This window comes from Spinacia oleracea, chromosome 4 (assembly GCF_020520425.1).
Source record: "Spinacia oleracea cultivar Varoflay chromosome 4, BTI_SOV_V1, whole genome shotgun sequence".
Lineage (NCBI taxonomy): Eukaryota > Viridiplantae > Streptophyta > Magnoliopsida > Caryophyllales > Amaranthaceae > Spinacia > Spinacia oleracea.
The window spans coordinates 57,539,828-57,557,475 of NC_079490.1; the positions used below are offsets into that span (position 1 = coordinate 57,539,828).

Consider the following 17,648-nt stretch of genomic DNA (forward strand, 5'->3'; position numbering starts at 1 on the left):
AAGGCGGGCAAACATGTGAACTGGACTCCTGACGAGGACATTGCTCAGTTTAACACTGCATTCCCCGAGGACTATATCCCCTGGTGCCGTTAGCGATGAAGAGGACGTCGAGGAGGGTGCAACTGCAACAAGCCCCGATGTCGAGATGATGGCGGCACCAGGCGATGGCGAACAAGGGGAGAATGCAGGCCCAGAAGACCATCAGGAGTAGTTCTGTCCCCCCTCCTTAAAAATTAATTATTTGAATGTTGTGTTTGTCAAACAATGGTTTCTTTTGTTTTTAAACAATGTGTTGTGTGCTCGACCTTTGGGAAGGTCGGAAAGATATTTTGTGGCTGTGTTTCGCCTTGAAGGCGGCAGTCGTTTTGGATGCTTTTGGGGCTTGTCCAAGGGGACAAGTCATGTAAATATTTGTGTGGGTTTCCAATCTTGTGTTTGCTTGTTTGTGTTTGGAAAAAAATGTTTTTTTTTTCTTTTGGCGTTTTGTTTTTGCAGGTTGGGCACATACCTCAAGATCGACTTTGGCGACGCCTCCATCCTGTCAGAGAAGAATCTGCAAGATGTAAACTGTAGAAAATGCATAACTGTATTACATTGCATGTGTATTGTACATTGTAGAGTACCAGGCGTTTTTGTAATGGCCTAAATTGTGTTTTGTAATTTGTACAGTTGTTTTCCAGGCATTTTGTATGGCCCAACTCGTAAGATGTAAATTGTAAATGTAAGCTTCGTAACATGTAATGTATACAATCATGTTTGAATAAAACAAACGTTTATTTCTCATCACTTTGCGCCTCTGAACACGCGTACGCAATTTCAATTATGTTCTCCTGTATGCTGTATGCACATTTTCGCTTCCTTTCATTTTCTCCTTGTTGTACCTTCACCATGTGGGCATCATACTGTCAACATAGCAGAGCGTGAGGATTGGCCGTTGGTGGAGCCAACGGCCTTCCGATGCTTAAGTCAGTATGGAGCGACATGAAAATGAAAGGAAATTACGACAAGGAAAAAAAGAAAAAGAGGGAGTTCAAGGAAGAATACTGGACGAGGTCGAGTCGAATCCTTATGTTTGCTGTTCCTCCCAAGCGTATACTTATGATGTCGTCATGATGTTGTCTGCAAAACGAGATGGTGGCGTGAGGATTGGCCGTTGGCGGTGTCAACGGCCCTCCGATGCCTAAGTCAGTAATGGTAATATTATGTAAAAAGGAAAGGAAAAAGATAGAGGGGAAGAACTTAACTTCTGGTTGCCTATAAGTGCATACAGCCCGAGATGTTCTTAACTTCACAATATGCCGTGCGCACCCTATCTCGGGGGTGTCGACATAATGGTGACGACTGCTAGAGTACCTGTTGCGTTTTAAAAAGAAACTAGAAAGCAAAAAACATTCGAGTGTTTAGAAGTGGTAAAGTTTTAGGTGTGTTGCATTCCAACTTCTTGGGATGGGTGTGTCATCTTTGTCAACCAACTCGTACGCTCCATGACCTGTTCGTCTTACGATCCGGTAGGGACCTTCCCATGTCGGGGCCAGCTTACCGTGTCGAGGATCCTTTTTGTTTGGGAAGACCTTGCGTAGAACCCAATCTCCCTGTTGAAATACTCGAACCCTTACATTCTTATTGTAGCTGTTTGCTACTGTTTGCTGGTAGGATGCGATCCTAACCAATGCTGCTTCTCTGAGTTCGTCAGCGGTATCGATGTCGTAAGCCAAGACAGAGTCGTTCATCCCTGGAGCCATGAAGTTACTTCTTGTTGTGGGGAGCTCGACTTCGGGAGGAATGACTGCTTCGCAACCGAAGACTAAGGAGAAAGGAGTGTGATTGGTCGTTGTCTTGGGTGTCGTCCTGTCGGCCTAGAGGATCATAGGTAACTCGTCTGCCCATCTTCCTTTGGCGTCGTCGAGATGTTTCTTGAGGTTGTTGATGATGATTTTGTTACTGGATTCGGCTTGGCCGTTTGCTTGAGGATATCTCGGTGTTGAAGTGTGTAGGGTGATGTTATATCTGCTGCAGAATTCCTTGGTTTTGTTACTGATAAACTGAGAACCACTGTCGCAGACGATCTCGGAAGGGATACCGAACCGACTGAGGACGTTGCGTTTGATGAACGAGATGACTTCAGTATCTCGAACTCGCTTGAAAGCTTCTGCTTCGATCCATTTGGAGAAGTAGTCAGTCATTGCCAGCATGAAGACGCGCTGTCCCGACGCTTGTGGTAATGGCCCTACTATGTCCATCCCCCATTTCATGAAGGGCCAAGGGGACAAGATGGGGTGGAGTACTTCACAAGGTTGGTGAGAGATGGATGCGAACCGCTGGCAGGAGTCGCACTTCTTAGCAAAGGTGATTGCGTCCTTCTTCATGGTGGGCCAGAAATATCCCATGGTAAGGGTTTTGTGGGCTAAGCTTCTTCCACCGGCGTGGTTTCCACACTCGCCATCATGTATGTTGCGCAGTGTCGACTCGATCTCTTCATGATCTAGGCACCTCAGGTACGGTCCTGCAACTAATTTTCTGAACAATACTCCGTGGATGAGGATGAATTTGGAGGCTTTCATGCGGAAGGACTTTTCGTGGGTAACTCCAGGTGGGATGGTATTGTGTTTGAGCCAGTGTATGTATGGGTCGCGCCATGAGGGCGTTTGAGTGGGTTGGGGCTGTTCGGTGATGGGCAGGTTATCTTTGGTGATGGCTGGATACATTAAGTGGACTACGGGGATGGAGGTGAGTGTAGGTTTGATGTTGGAGCCGAGATTGGCTAAGGTGTCGGCCTGGGTGTTTTGATCTCTTGGTACTTGTTGTAAAGTGCATGAGTCAAACTTGTTCACAAGCCTTTTTGCTATTTCCAAGTAAGCCTGCATATTCGAATCCTTTGCTGCATACGAACCATTAACCTGACTGATAATTAACAAAGACTCACAACGTACCTCAAGTCGGCGGATGTTCATGTCGAGCGCTAGTGATAATCCTAGGATCAAAGCTTCATATTCTGCCTCGTTGTTGGTAGCTTTGAACTCGCAACAGACAGATTGCACTATGGTGTCCCCTTGTGGTGACTTCAGCACGATGCCGAGGCCTGTTCCCCGTATATTTGAGGAGCCGTCGGTGTGTAGGGTCCATGCTGAGGAGGATCCGGTGTCGGTTAGTATGTTTACTTCGCGATCGACTTCGAGTTGGAGGCTCGGGCTGAAGTCGGCCACAAAATCTGCTAGAGCTTGTGACTTGATGGCTGTGCGAGGTTCATACCTGATGTCGTAACAACCTAATTGAATCGCCCATTTGGACATCCTGCCAGATAACTCGGGTTTCCTATGATTGACTTCATGGGATAGTTAGTTCTAACAATAACAGGATGGCATTCAAAATAAGGACGTAATTTAACGGAAGCAATAACTAGTGCAAGGACAAGTATTTCGAGATGAGAGTACCTTGTTTCGGCGCTAAGTAGAGACTTACTGATGTAATAAACAGGTAGCTGTTTCCCGTCTTCCTCTCGTACTAATACTGCACTGATGGTCGACTCCGTGACAGCAAGGTACACCTGTAATTCTTCATTGTCGATCTTTTGGTTTGGATAGCAGGGGAGGGTTCGACAGGTATCACTTGAGTTGTTGTAAAGCGGCTTCGTGGCGGTCAGTCCAGCTGAACTTCTCATTCTCCCTGAGAATATCGTAGAACAATTTGCATTTGTCGGACGACCTGGAGATGAAGCGGTTGAGGGCGGCCACTCTGCCTGCTAACTTTTGCACGTCTTTCTGGTTCCGAGGTGATTGTAGGTTGATGATTGCTCGGATCTGATCAAGACTTGCTTCGATCCCTCTTTGCGTAACCATGTAGCCTAAGAAGTTTCCAGAAGAGACTCCAAATGAGCACTTGGTGGGGTTGAGCTTCATGTTGTATTCTCGCAAAACGTCGAAAGCTTGTCGGAGATGTGTGATATGATCCGAGGCTTTTTTGGATTTTACGAGCATGTCATCGATGTAGACTTCCATTGTGTCGCCTAGCTGGTTTCTGAACATTTTGTTGACTAAGCGTTGGTAGGTGGCGCCGGCATTCCTTAAGCCGAATGGCATGACCTTGTAACAATAAGTGCCCCGCTCCGTGATGAAGGCGGTTTTGTCTTGATCTTCTGGGTGCATCAAAATTTGGTTCTATCCAATGAACGCGTCCATGAATGAGAGCATCTCATGTCCTGCAGTAGCATCAACCATGGCGTCGATGTGGGGTAGAGGAAAAGAATCTTTAGGGCATGCTTTGTTGATGTCGGTGAAATCTATGCAGACTCGCCACTTCCCGTTCTTCTTTCTTACTACGACGACATTGGCTAGCCAGTCCGGATACTTCACTTCCCTGATCTTTCCTGTATCTAGCAGTTGCTGAACTTCATCATTGATAATTTGGTTGCGTTCTAGAGCGAACTTTCGTCGCTTCTGTTTGACGGGCTTATGATTGGGGTCGACACTGAGTCTGTGAGTGATGACGTCTGGGCTGATACCGGGCATATCTTCATGGGACCATGCGAAACAATCTGCGTTGGCTTTGAGAAATGCAACAAGTTCCGACCTGATGTCGTCAGGAACATCGCATCCAATAAAAACAACCTGGTCTGGCTTGGCGGGATCCAGGATGACCTCATCGAGTTGTTCGGACTTGGGCTCATTGTAGCTTACCGGTTCGGAACTGGACTATAATTGCTATAAAGAGGATTTGTTAGTGGCCGAAGGCTTCAGGGCCGGTTTGTAGCACTCTTTGGACTCTTGTTGATCTCCCTTGATTTCCTGAACTCCCCATCGAGTTGGGAACTTGATGGTTTGGTGATACGTGGAAGGGATGACCTTCATGTCGTGGATCCATGGCCTGCCCAAGATAATGTTGTAAGATGAAGGGAAATCAATAACAAAAAATTTTACCTGTTGGTTGATCCCTTGAGCGTAAACAGGTAAGGTGACTTCTCCGAAGGTAGTCTTCGCTTCGCCGCTGAACCCTATCAACACGGTGGATTTTTTAATGACGTCTGTATCCGGGTTAAGCCCCATCTCTTTGAGGGCATCAAGCATCATCACATTAGTTGAGCTGCCGTTGCCGACAAGGACGCGTTTGATCATGCAATTCCCAACAGGAATGGAGATCACTAGGCCATCGTGATGTTTATCCGAGATGTCCCCTGCATCAGATTCATCAAAGGATATAGGGGTTAGATACTTGGCGGCTACGGCTCGGGCCGGTCTATCTATCTCGTTCTCTCGAGCGTGCATCTTCGCTACAGAATAAGTTAAACCACAAATGTCAGAACCTCCAGCAATAAAATTCACAATTTTAATATGAGGAGGAGGTGGAGGAGGTCTAGATGGAGAATTAGAATTGTCTTTGTTGACGAATCCACGAGCTTTGTCTGACATGACGTCCTTTAGATGTTCATTCTTTAACAGATAACCCACTTCTCTCCTCAGTGCGACGCAATCGTTGGTTGTGTGGCCGATGTCAGCATGGAAGTCGCACCATTTCGAGGGATCCTTCTTCGACTCGGGTTTGCTAGACTTTGGCGGCCATTGCACTGCTTTCCCTATCTTTGAAAGATGGTTCATTAGACCTACAGTGTCAACACAAAAAGAATATTCGTTAATTTTTGGAGGTAGATCCGGGCTGTTCTTCTAGTCGGAGTCGTCATCATCCTCCACCACTGCTACGTGCTGAGGTCGGGAATAAGGAGCAGGACGATCATTGCTTCTCTTGGGGTAGGGCAATCGTCTTTCCGTCTTCGAGTAGTCGTTCCCCCCTTTCTGAGAATGAAGAGTTTCTTCCAACCTCACTTGGGCCATTGCTTTAGCTTGAGCATCTTCGAACGTCTTGCAGGGATATTTGATTAGATCCCTCCATAGGTCGGTTTCGCCATATAACCCTTGTCTGAATGCTTCGATAGCTGTTGGGACATCACATTCAGGGACGGTCACCTTCTCCCTAATGAAACGGGCTATGTAGTCCTTCAGAGGTTCGTCAGGGCGTTGAATTACTCGGTACAAGTCACTTGTTTGCTTCTCTAGGCACCTGCTGCTGGCGAATTGTTGATTGAATATATTGTCGAGATGAGCAAAAGAGGTGATGCATCCATTTGGTAGGCTAGTTAACCATTTCAAGGCGGGCCCAACTAGCGTCGAACCGAACCCTTTGCAGAGGCTGGCTTCTCTCATTTGTTTGGGAACTGGAATGGTCATCATCCGTTGCTTATAGATCAGAATATGTTCTCTTGGATCGGACGTACCGTCATACATTGGCATATTGGGTGGACTGAACCGTTTAGGGATGTCTATTGCATCAATGGGATCAGCATACGGCGAGTCGGCATAACTGTCTAGGCTGGCTTCTTTGATTGGTGTTGGTACTCCTGGAATTTTGTTTATCATGGTCATATTTGTTGGAGTTGGTAATTGGTGTTCTCGCAGATGCTGTTGAGCACCGGGACGAGTGGGCTGAAGGTTTCGGGAAGACTGGCGTGGAGGTGCTGATAATAGGTATTTTGGGGGTATACGCCATGAGGTTGGTGGGGAGTAAACTGCGGTACCACTTGTTGCATATATTGGGGCGTTCCTTGAGTCGCGTGGGTACCTGCAACATAAGGGAAAGGCGTTACAAAGCCCTGACTAACCGGAGCGACTGACCTGTTAAGAGGAGTGTATGGAGAATAGTTTCGAGAAGAGTCAGTTCGCATTAGTGCGCTTGGCAACGCTGCTTGTGGCGCCTGGCTGGCTGGAGGAGCTGTCATCAACTGGGGGGGTGCTCCTGGTGCCGAAGCGACTACGTTGACAACAGGTTGGACGACTTGCTAGGAGAGGATCTGGTCCCGTTGCATCTGAGCTACCGGCGCCAATCCTTGTGTTGGGAGTGAAACGGGTAGAGGCATTGACATGGTCACCATTGGGGGAGGTAACGGTCGAGATGCTTGAGCGGAGGTAGGGATTGGCATCATGGCGGATGTCGCCGTGCCGACTTGAGATGGGATGACCCGAGCAGCCGTCGTGGTGACGGGTGTCGTCGATGTTCCTGCGGAAAATGGTTGAGTTGGAGGTGGGGGAAACCAACTCGGGTTAGAGCGGGGATGATTCGGTAGTGGATCGAAATCGCGGATCTGCTGGAGAACAGGACCTCCAGGTTCGCCAAAGGGTACATGGAGGGGGTGATCCGGGGCAGCATCAAGATCCAAGCGGCGGCTCAGCCCGGAGGTGTCGCGTCGGTATTGGAACCTGGATCCGGCGGCGATGGAGGCGGTAGACCTGACTTGGGATTGCAGCGCTTCGTTTTCCCTTTGGAGGATGCTGATGCGCTGCTCCATGGCTTCGAAGCGACGAGTGATGTCGTCGGATGAGCTAGCATTTCCGGCCATGGTGATTGGAATGGTATTATCGAGCTGCTTTTGATTGTCAGCCCCACGGTGGGCGCCAAATTGTTTTGGACAAATTCGACTTAGGGACGAACTTGTCTTGATGATGGTGCTAACAATCGATCGAGCTAGATAATTGAATATGGTGAGAATAAGTTGTAAAAGCATAAGGTAATTGTAAGTTTATTGCTTGAGAATTGCGTATATAAAACAAACATGACTAAGCCATTTTATAGGCATTTACAACATGAGTGTAACGTTTATGGAATAATTGCCCATAATTAGATAATAAATCCGTAATGAAGTCCGGCTTCATCAACGGTTGTAACGTCCGTTCTAAGCCCAGCAGTTGGGAAGACCGTTCGAGTAGTGCCACCTCACGCCTTGTTGGCATCCACGCACAAAATTCTTGCCACGCACGCCCACGTTACCAAGAGGGTATTTTCCCCCCTAACAGGTACGTGTCCTTATTATATTTCGATGTGTGCTCGTTTTGGCATCTTGATGACTTAGATTCTTCCTTTGACTTAAATTTTTCTTTCGACTTGGGTTGCAAGTAATTAAATTTCAATAAGGGACTCTATTTCTTATTCTTGTTATTCTATAGGCTCTAACATTTTTGCAAATTGGTTGGACCGAATCATGGATTGCCTACGTATAGATTTAATTTGGAATCAGGTCTTGCGTAGTTCTTAGCCTAGAAAATGGTTTCTTAGAATGCTGATTTTAAACAAATACATTCGAGTGGAATCGTAATGTTTGAAATAGGGCGAAATAAGTGAAGTTTATTATTATTTTAATCTGCCGCTTTGCCGTAAGCCAAAATTTTGTTTTATTTTTTAAGTACATGTATTTGCACAAAAATATTTTCATGTGTTTTTTGGTACGTATATCTGAATACGTGTTGTATCCCTCCAAGTGTTCGTTATTTTTCCGTGCATGTGCGGATAAAATGACGAGCACTTCTGGACAAAATTTGGCGAGCAGAGAGATTCAGCGCCCAGGCTGGGGCGTTAAAGATTTCAGCGGAGCTGAAAATGATTTCTGGGCGAATCTTTTTTGGTGCGCTAAATGCTTGTTTTCCTTTTTAAACGAATTTTTAAAGGCGCTTTGCAAAGTTTGCTTTTTTATTTTATTATTTTTATTTTTGTACCTTTCATTTGTCTTCCTTTTTTACTCGTGACTCAAGACGGTTTGAAAGGTGGGTCGAATGAGATAGGGTAATTTGTATAGGTATTTAGTCAAGCATGAGGATTACATCTGTTAGGACTCACAATTTGCAGCCTCGTGCTAGTGTCATGAGTTTACATCAACCAAGGCCAATGAGTAGTATGGGGACGGCTCAAGGATGTATCCAAATAAATTATATGGCCATTATACTAATGGTGGTGTAAGAGCAGGTTTTGTAAATAATGGGTATGACGCACGTGTCAATGGCCGTACGTGGTTTGCAGTTGACAATAAGTTCAAGAACAAGAGTCGAGGTAATGGTTTCTTAGGTTATGGCAATGAGAACATGGATGGGTTAAATGAGCTGAACAGGGGCCCCAGAGGGAAGGCGTCTAAGAACATAAGGATTGGAAAGGGTAGACATCGTAGAATTTTATGTAGTTTTTGTGGCATGATTTGGATTGGTTGACTCAATTCTTTTCCTTCGTTTACTTGGGTGAATGTTGCACTTTGGGAGGTACGGGATAAGTATTCCATGGCGCGCTCTTTTCGCTCTCCCTTTTCTTTTTCTCTTTTTTCTCTTTTTTGCTTGGGACTTCTCCCCCCTTTTTATTTGGGCTAAAAGGTGGATGGTTGTGGTCTTTGAATCACGAGGCGAGACTGAGTGAGCCTCGTTTGGTAGGCCTATTTGTGGACCTTTAATTTTAGTAGGTCTAGGGTGGACCTTTAATTTTAGTAGGCCTAGGGTGGACCTTTAAATTGTCTTACTTTGCAAGCGTATTTAGTCGTTTCTTAAAATGTGCAAATAGCGTAGATTCAAAATGTTATTTTTACCTTATTGAAATTTAACGAAAGAATTACATCGAAAATAATTTTTTTGCTTCTTTTCAGATTCCAGTTTCCGGGATTAAACTGGAAGTTGTGATTTAGACTCGAACTTTCATTAATTTTTTTGATTATAACCCGTGTATGAATACAAGGAGGTGGCCTAGAGTCAAAATAAGACATGGCGTAAGCCTATAATACTTGACCAAGCAACTTTTAGACTTAGGCTAATTGGACCATAACTTTCGTTGGTTGACATTTTAGATTTTAACCCTTGGGTGTTCATTTGTCATGCGCCATTTTGCTAAATGTTGGCAAGGTAGTTAGTTGGGGAGATCGAATTTTTATTTTTGCAAGACTAGAATCATTAGTGCGGCTTCCCTCTTAGTGTGTATTGCTTTACCCCGATGGTAGCCTTATGGCATGCCGATTTGGGTATTTTCATGGTTCGTCATGTTGCATTCATGGAAAATCTTTTAGTCCGTACTTAGGAGTATTTCAAGGAGCGAGTGGCTCGAGAGGACTATGATAGTCGTGACCCAATGTGATCATAAGCCTTGAGGCCATTAATTTTTGCTAATGGTATTGACACCTTAGGTTCACTTTGGGGGTTGTGCGACTATGGGGGAATGATTTTCAGAATGTGACTGTTTCCATTTTGCAAATACTATAATATATTCTTTTTATTGGTGAGAGAGAGTATTGAGGCCGTAGATTCTTAGCAAGGGATGACAATTACAATGGGTGCTTATTGATTTAAATGTTAGGAAGGGAGACTTAATATGGTTTAACCTTTTAACTTGTAGAACTACACCAAGCATTAGGACCGATTCTATGGATAAGACAACTAAGACTTAGGATTTAGATTGTACTTTGGCATAGCCTAGTCTAGACTCGGATTTATTTTTATTCGAACATTATTTTTCATTGAAGACTCTATTTGAACATCATTTTTTGAATACTTTGCCCATGTGACATTCAAGGTCATTTAATTAGCATGCTGGGTTTTGGTGCCGAACATTGTCGTCATAGGAGGCCTAATGACGACACAAAGAGTTGTTTATTTTATAAGTCGCTCTTAGAATTGAGTGCCTTTTCGTACGCCCTTGCAGCTATTTTTACGAAAAGTTTTTTGTTGCCACGTATTTTTTATGCGCGGGCACCGAGGCTGCTATGCCTGACCAAAAGGCCAGGCAGCAAGTTCAGTGCCCAGCGGTGGGCGTGAGAATATTTGGCGGCCAGCCAGGGGCGCTGAAAATGCGTCCCTGACTGGTACTCGTATTCTGTTCGCGTATATTTTTTGTATATGCGACTTAATTTTGCGTGCTTGCCTAATAACGTCCTTTACGCGTTGTGTAGCGTTGTGAGATTCGTTACGGGCCATCCCGAGCGTCGCTTTTTTTTGTGGCTATCGTTCGGGGTTGCGGAACACGTATTTTGGTATAACTCTTTGGCCAATCGGTTTATGAATGTTTGGGAAATTTTTAAGGTCGTTGGTTTTCTTAGCATTATTTGTCACACACAATCACATATTTCGCTACACATAACTAACATTACATCATGAGGCAATAATAACATGTCATGTAATTTTATGATAGGCTTCTATGGGTAGTATTTGCGCCTGGCTTGGTACCGCTTCTATCGCAGATCCGACACATGCCCCGGTCGAGGTAGTGTCTTCAACAGACGAATTTCACCCAAGAGGCCAATCACGATGTAAGCCAAGGGGGCATGCACCGATGAGAGGGACCTAATGGGCGAGCGATTGGGTTTGGGACAGGTGTACTACTAGCGAAATTGTCGAGTGGACAACATTCGAAGCGTATGCACCCCCCGGTTGGCGATGGGTATCCTTAGTCCTAACTCCCTGAGGGAGCCAAGATTCGTTATGCGGTTCTGCCCGTTCACATTAATATGTTGATTTTCAGGTCGTCCCAACTTGATGGGGAAATAAACGCGGGGTAGGATCGTTTCACCCTTCGGCTATTTTGATTACCTACAAGAACGAGTATTTCCTTCACTATCCCCAGTGGAGTCGCCACTGTGAGGGGGTCGAAAAAGCACGAGGCTAATGCGTGACCTCGTCCCTCGTGGGTGTGACGCTTTTTTTTTGTCAAATCAAGTGTAATTGGATTTCCTGTGAGTTTACACCCAATTGACTAGTAATATAGGAGTCGCCATTCAGTTTTTAACGACAATGAGAAAAACTGACAAAACCTGGTTATCGTGACATAAAGGGAGTGCAATTATGTTTGACCACGACGGCCGTAGGTTCCCTTGTGATCCCTGGTGTGGGGATCTCTCAACATACACCCGCAAGGTAGAGATTGAGGGCTCGGGGGACTGTAACTACCGAGAGGAGTACTCGCTCTTCGATAACTCCAGAGGCAGGATATCCTTACTAGCTCAGCATAAATAATTGAAGGGACATGCGTTAACTATTAAACTAATCCAATATGCAACATATAGCACTAGATCGAGCACGATTATCTGATTTAGATTGTATTGAGGTACCTAGCATGATAATCCAATTTCCCAAAAATGTTATCTTTATTAGGCGTGATAGAACAATCAGATTTAATTAGTTTAACAGTTCATAAAAAGGGCGAGGAAAGCAATTAAACCATGGAAAAGGGACACATTACGACGCACCCTTGAGAGGTGCGTCACGGTTCTCAGAAAACTAACCACTTTGACTTTGCTATTTCTCCTTTATTTAACGAATCTCAAATTACGGGACAGGATACACGTCCCAGGTAATTTCAGCGCCCAGGGCTGGGCGCCGAAGATTTCGGCGCCCAGAGCCAGGCGTTGAAAATAGGGTTTGGGCCGTTTCTTTGTCAGATTCGGACTCTTAGAATCCGGTGTGTATGAGACTTAATCGAGTCTTTTAGTGCGTATTAATTTTATGATGGAATACATCTGGGCCCGTTAGGAACTCTAGGCTTGTTAGGATTTTAATTAATACGTAACTCTTATTTTCCAATCGTATTAGGAACAAGATTCTCTCGCAATATCTATCTCATTTAGGATTTATGTTGGAGTGCAACACCTAATTCTGACAAGTTTCTATCTTCTATGACTTGCCACTTTTAACAACTACCCATTACGGCAGTTACTGTTTTTAGCAGGTTTCCATAAATGGCAAGTTTCTATCAATAGCAGGTTTCGGGTGAAATGAAAAGGGGATTGAGATTCGTTATTTTATAGGAGATGCGTTGTCAAGTGGAGATTTATGTTCTCATCATCGAACCTTCCCTTTCGGGAATGGGGACAAAAGTAGGTGTCTACACACGGTTTTCAATGTCTTGGTTCGATTCTAGGATTTAGGTGTTAAGAAAGTCGGTAAGAGCTTTGGGTAGCATGAGTCTTGAACCCTTGGTTTGTGGTAAGACGGTGTCGATCTCTCTAGTGAATTGAAACCGAAGAGGGTAGTATTTACTTCCATTTGTGAGGATCATGTTCATTTTAACCCAAACACATGTATACATATATTGGGTGGCATGGATCCTTGGCTTGACTTTCTTATATCCCGAGTTTGACTTTTTCCTTCTCGAGACCGCGACCGAACTACTTTAGGGGACGATAGAGGCATTTCTTTCGGTGACTATTTACTTTTTAGTTTAGGACTTTATTTTCTATTTTTCTCATTTATTTTTGTTTGCACTTGCCCCCTTGCTAGCCATTTGAGCCTTGCCCCTTCATTTCTTATAAGCTCATTACAAGCCTAATAGCCTCTGTTTTATTTTCACCCTTAGAAGTGTTAGTAAAGCTTTGTGTTATTGTGCTTGATGGTTTTGAATGATTATGCAATAATGAGGAATGATTGTTGTTGATTAGAATGTCAAGTTTTGGAAATGTGATGTATATAGTGAATAAAAAGGCAAAAAGTGAAAGGAAAGTTTTGAAAAAGCCAAAAATAGAGAAAAACAAGGCAATGAGAAAAGTTTCAATTGAAACACAAAAAAAGGAGAAAATCAAATCATAAACGTTCAAAAATAGTTTTAGTTTAGTTTTGTTGTTGAATAAGCTTGGGGGTGCCCCAAATAAGTGGTATGAGTTTGTTTTGGTTCTATTTGCTTGGGTAAAGTTCATTTTGCGCTTCACTTTAGGATTGAGCACCAATTTACAAATTTGTTCCACACCCTAACCCCTAGCCTATACGTTACACCATAAAAGCCCTCTTGACCCTTTTGAGTTGAGTCATTGTCAGTGGAGGGAGGATTTGGTCAAATTTATGGAATGGGATTGTCATGCTAAGATGTCGAGTAACCTTCTCTCCTCTCTTGCAATTCTTGTCTTTTCCGGCGCCTTCGCGGCGTCACGAGAAGCTATCCTTGAGGGTGAATGGGATCTAGAGAGTTGACGCGGTAAGATCGGTTGAAGGGGGATAGATAAGTAGACATCCTTAGTTCTATTTGATTAACAATTGAATCTTTCACTCGACTTAGGACATTGGTTAGCATGCATTCGTTTATTGGTTAGTAATATTAGCATTCTTTTGTGCTCGTTCAATAATAAAGGCCCCTTTCTTTGATTTTGTAGTTTTACTTTACTTTCTTTTCTATTCTTTTCCTTTCTTTTCTTTTCTTTTCTTTTTCTTTTCTTCCCTTTTTCTTGGTTTGTTTTCCTTTTAGGTCTTTCCTTGATTGTGTTTTTGGAAGATTTATGGGTGGTTCTCTTTGGAAACCCTTGCGAGATCCCACTCGCCCTCATGAGCGATTGTGAGGTTTAAAGAGCTTGTTGCATGCGCTTAAATGCAACCTTGATTCCTAAGAAAGTGAGTTAGGGTGTATATTCTTGTAGTTCTCGTTTTTGTAGTTTTTAAAATCTGAATAATATGCTCATTCTTCCCTATTTCGTGCTTAGTTTGCTAGAGACTAGCAAACGCCTAGCTTGGGGGAGTTTCAAGAGCGGCATTTATGTCGCTCCTAGCATAGGTTTTCGTATTAGTTTTATTATGATTTTTTGTAGTTTATATAGGTTTTCGTAGCATTTTTATGTTTTCTTTCCATCTTGTGCATTATAGGTGAATCTTGTGGAAAATGGTGGAAAACCATGTAGATTGGAGCAAAAACAGAGTTGTGTGACCGAACATGGTCCTGTGGGCCGAACAGTGAAGAAAAGGTGGACTCAAGGAAGAAGCAGAGTTGTGCGGTCGAACGGCTTTCTTTTTCGATCACACAAAGGAGCTCTAGTGCGGTCGTGTTCTGTTCAACGAGCGCACAAAATGGAATTTCTAGATAGAATGTCCCCAGTTTTGGCGTTCGATCGCACAAAATATCACTCGCCCGCACAAGGATTTGTGCGCCCACACAAAGTTGTTGTGCGACCACACTGAAGATTTTGAGAAATTTTCCTAAGTGAGGTCTGTTCGATCGCACAGAAATTTCGTGCGGTCGAACATGACGAAGGAGATTGATCTTCGCTCTGTTTGCTCGCACAAAAATTATGTGTGCCCACACGAGTTTTCTCCGTTCGATCGCATAGAGGCTTTGTGCGACCGAACGTCGACGCGGGCTGGGTTTATTTGAATTTTGAGCTTCTATTTGGGGAAATTTATAAATAGCTTTTTATATTTTATTTCATTAACAATTCAATTTTAGAATTTCCTAATTAGATTTCACGAATATTAGAGAGAGAGTTCTTAGTTTTTCAAGCTTTGGATTAGGAAAGAGAAACTTCATTGGAGGAAGATTCAACTTGTAATTCTCTTTCAACGCTTGAATTCTTTATTGCAATTTCAATTCAATCTTTAATGCTTTGCTATTCCTCTTGAGTTTTTGATTCTTCAATTGATTTGATGATAGTTTTGGTTGATTCTTATTTTCTCTTGATTCTCAATTGAATTTTTAGCTTTTGATTCTCTTAATTCAATCTTTCAATTCAACTATGAGTGGTGCGTTGTTTCTAGTTAGGGATAGGGGGGAAACTAGGGATTGAACTGGGGGAAATTGAAGGATGATTCATGATTATTGATGTGATTAAATTCTTATTTGATGCTAAGAATTCCATGACTAATGAATTAGTAGTTGCAAATGCTAGTTCAATTAGGTTATATTGGAGTGCTTCATTTTGATTTGGCAAGAGCTTGTGAATCTCTATGTTGCATGTGAAGAGTTGGTTTCAATTGCTAGTTGTTTAGTCTTAGGATTATACGAGAGCTCTTCCTAGATTAGAGAGCTAAGCGCGTTCTATCCGAGAGGTGGCGAGCGCGTCATTCGTTGCTTTTCCCCTAGTTGTCAAGTCATTGCATCATGAATGTGTGTCAAACTTCGTCCATCCCCTAATTTTAATTTCCCTATGTCTATCTCCTATGGGAGTAAAATTGCATTCCTAGTCTTGTACGTAGACGACATACTGTTTATTAGAAACGACATTCCTATGGTGGGATCTGTATAGACTTGGCTTGGAAAGTGTTTCTCAATGAAAGACTTAGGAGAGGCACAATACATATTGGGCATCAAGATCTATAGGGATAGATCTAAGAGGATGATTGGACTAAGCCAGAGCACTTACATTGACAAAGTGCTAGCTAGGTTCAATATGATGGAAGCCAAGAGAGGCCATCTATCCATGTCACATGGCACATATCTAAGCAAGACTCAGTTTCCCAAAACATCTGATGAGCATAGAAAGATGAGTGGAATTCCATACGCTTCGGCTATTGGATCCATCATGTATGCTATGATTTGTACAAGGTCGGATGTTTCGTTCGCACTTAGTGCAACGAGCAGGTACCAGTCAGAACAAGGTGAGGCGCATTGGACTGCTGCCAAGAATATCCTAAAGTACCTGAAAAGGACTAAGGATCAGTTTCTAGTCTATGGTGGTACAGATGAGTTGATTTTAAAGGGCTATACGGACGCAAGCTATCACAGTATGGTTTTGTGTTCTGCCTTAATGGCGAAGCAGTAAGCTGGAAAAGTGCTAAGTAAAGCACTATTGCGGATTCTACAACTGAAGCCGAGTACATTGCTGCCTAAGAAGCAGCAAAGGAAGCTGTTTGGATTCGGAATTTCATCGAAGAACTTGGGGTTGTCCCCTCAATTAAAGGATCAATGGCTTTGTATTGCGACAATAGCGGAGCCATTACCCAGGCAAAGGTGCCTAGGAGCCACCAGAAGTCCTAGCACGTACTGCGACGATATCATATACTTCGAGAAATCGTTGAAAGGAAAGAAATCGAGATTTCCAAGGTTGGAACTGACGACATCGTCGCAGACCCATTGACTAAACCTTTGCCACGAGCGAAGCACAACGCACATGTAGCAACCATGGGAATCAAGCATATTGGAGAATGGCTTTGATTTTCTAATATTTGTTTTAGAACATCTCTTAGATCTGTCTTTAAAACAATTGGTTTAACCATTTCATATTTATGAAATTTATTATTTCATATTCATTTAATTTGGTTTAGTATTAAATGATAAGTCCATGTGATTCAAAACATTCAAATGGGATGTCAAGGTGGATTCTTCGACAAAGAAACACCCATAAGTGAACTTGAATATTGAAGTCACAAAGGATCCCTAATCCAGGTCATTGAAAGGTGGACGACCAATGACTAATGAAGATTAGATTGCAAGTAGATTTGTATTTCGGTTTCTTGAACTAGATTGACTGGATGTCAGAATCTTTTGCATAGATACTTATTGGATCTTGTATCGGATTGACCATGAGAACACTTTAAGAGATTAAAGTCATGTCATAGGTAGTTCTCATTAATGGTGATTAGAAACCGTTCATCAGAACATGAGCGATTATATCTGCTCGTTTGAGAATTAGTTCGCTTTGATACTAGCTAAACGTCGCACCGTAAAAGGAGGCTATAAAAGCAGTTATTTGGCGTACTATGAATCAAAGTGAGTGTTCATAGATTGCAAGAATGGATTGTCCTCCTATCTTTGATAGGATATGGTGTTGTTGTGTAACAAGACCTCTCGGAGAGTAAGATACTGTGAAAATGCATGGCCGTGCTCAGAATGGTTAAGGCTTAACCTTCTGTGAAAGTTTAACAGTTGAGCTCTGTAATATAAGAAACACTTCTGGACTTAATAAGGATTGGTTGGATCTTACCTTATGTTCAGCAAGTAACACTAAGCGACAAAGGAATGTGAATGCACACTTGTCTGAATGACAAGTGGGAGACTGAAGGAAATATGTCCTTCATCCAAGGTGCATTAAGTCTAATACCAAGGTTCAGATTAATTGCGAACAATTAATTCAGTAAGATTAAGTGATCGGAACAGCTAGCTGGAGTAATGCTTCCGAT

The 17,648-nt window shown here is 43.2% G+C and overlaps 1 protein-coding gene across 1 annotated transcript; it reads right to left on the reverse strand.

The window, feature by feature from the left end:
• Window positions 1-4,713: 4,713 nt before the first annotated feature.
• Window positions 4,714-5,588, reverse strand: LOC130471558 (uncharacterized). The gene is made up of 3 exons (XM_056841752.1): window positions 5,297-5,588; window positions 4,914-5,167; window positions 4,714-4,860 (listed from the first exon to the last, which is right to left on the reverse strand). The coding sequence occupies exons 1-3, from the start codon at window positions 5,586-5,588 to the stop codon at window positions 4,714-4,716; spliced, it is 693 nt and encodes a 230-aa protein (XP_056697730.1).
• Window positions 5,589-17,648: the final 12,060 nt, after the last annotated feature.

Excerpts from the sequence above, each read along its gene's own strand:
- LOC130471558 (XM_056841752.1), bottom strand. The coding sequence starts at position 5,588 with ATGAACCATCTTTCAAAGATAGGGAAAGCAGTGCAATGGCCGCCAAAG. Across the intron at positions 5,168-5,296 it reads TGTGAATTTTATTGCTGGAG|GGGACATCTCGGATAAACAT; the intron begins GTTCTGACATTT and ends AATCTGATGCAG. Across the intron at positions 4,861-4,913 it reads CTCAAGGGATCAACCAACAG|GCCATGGATCCACGACATGA; the intron begins GTAAAATTTTTT and ends TATCTTGGGCAG.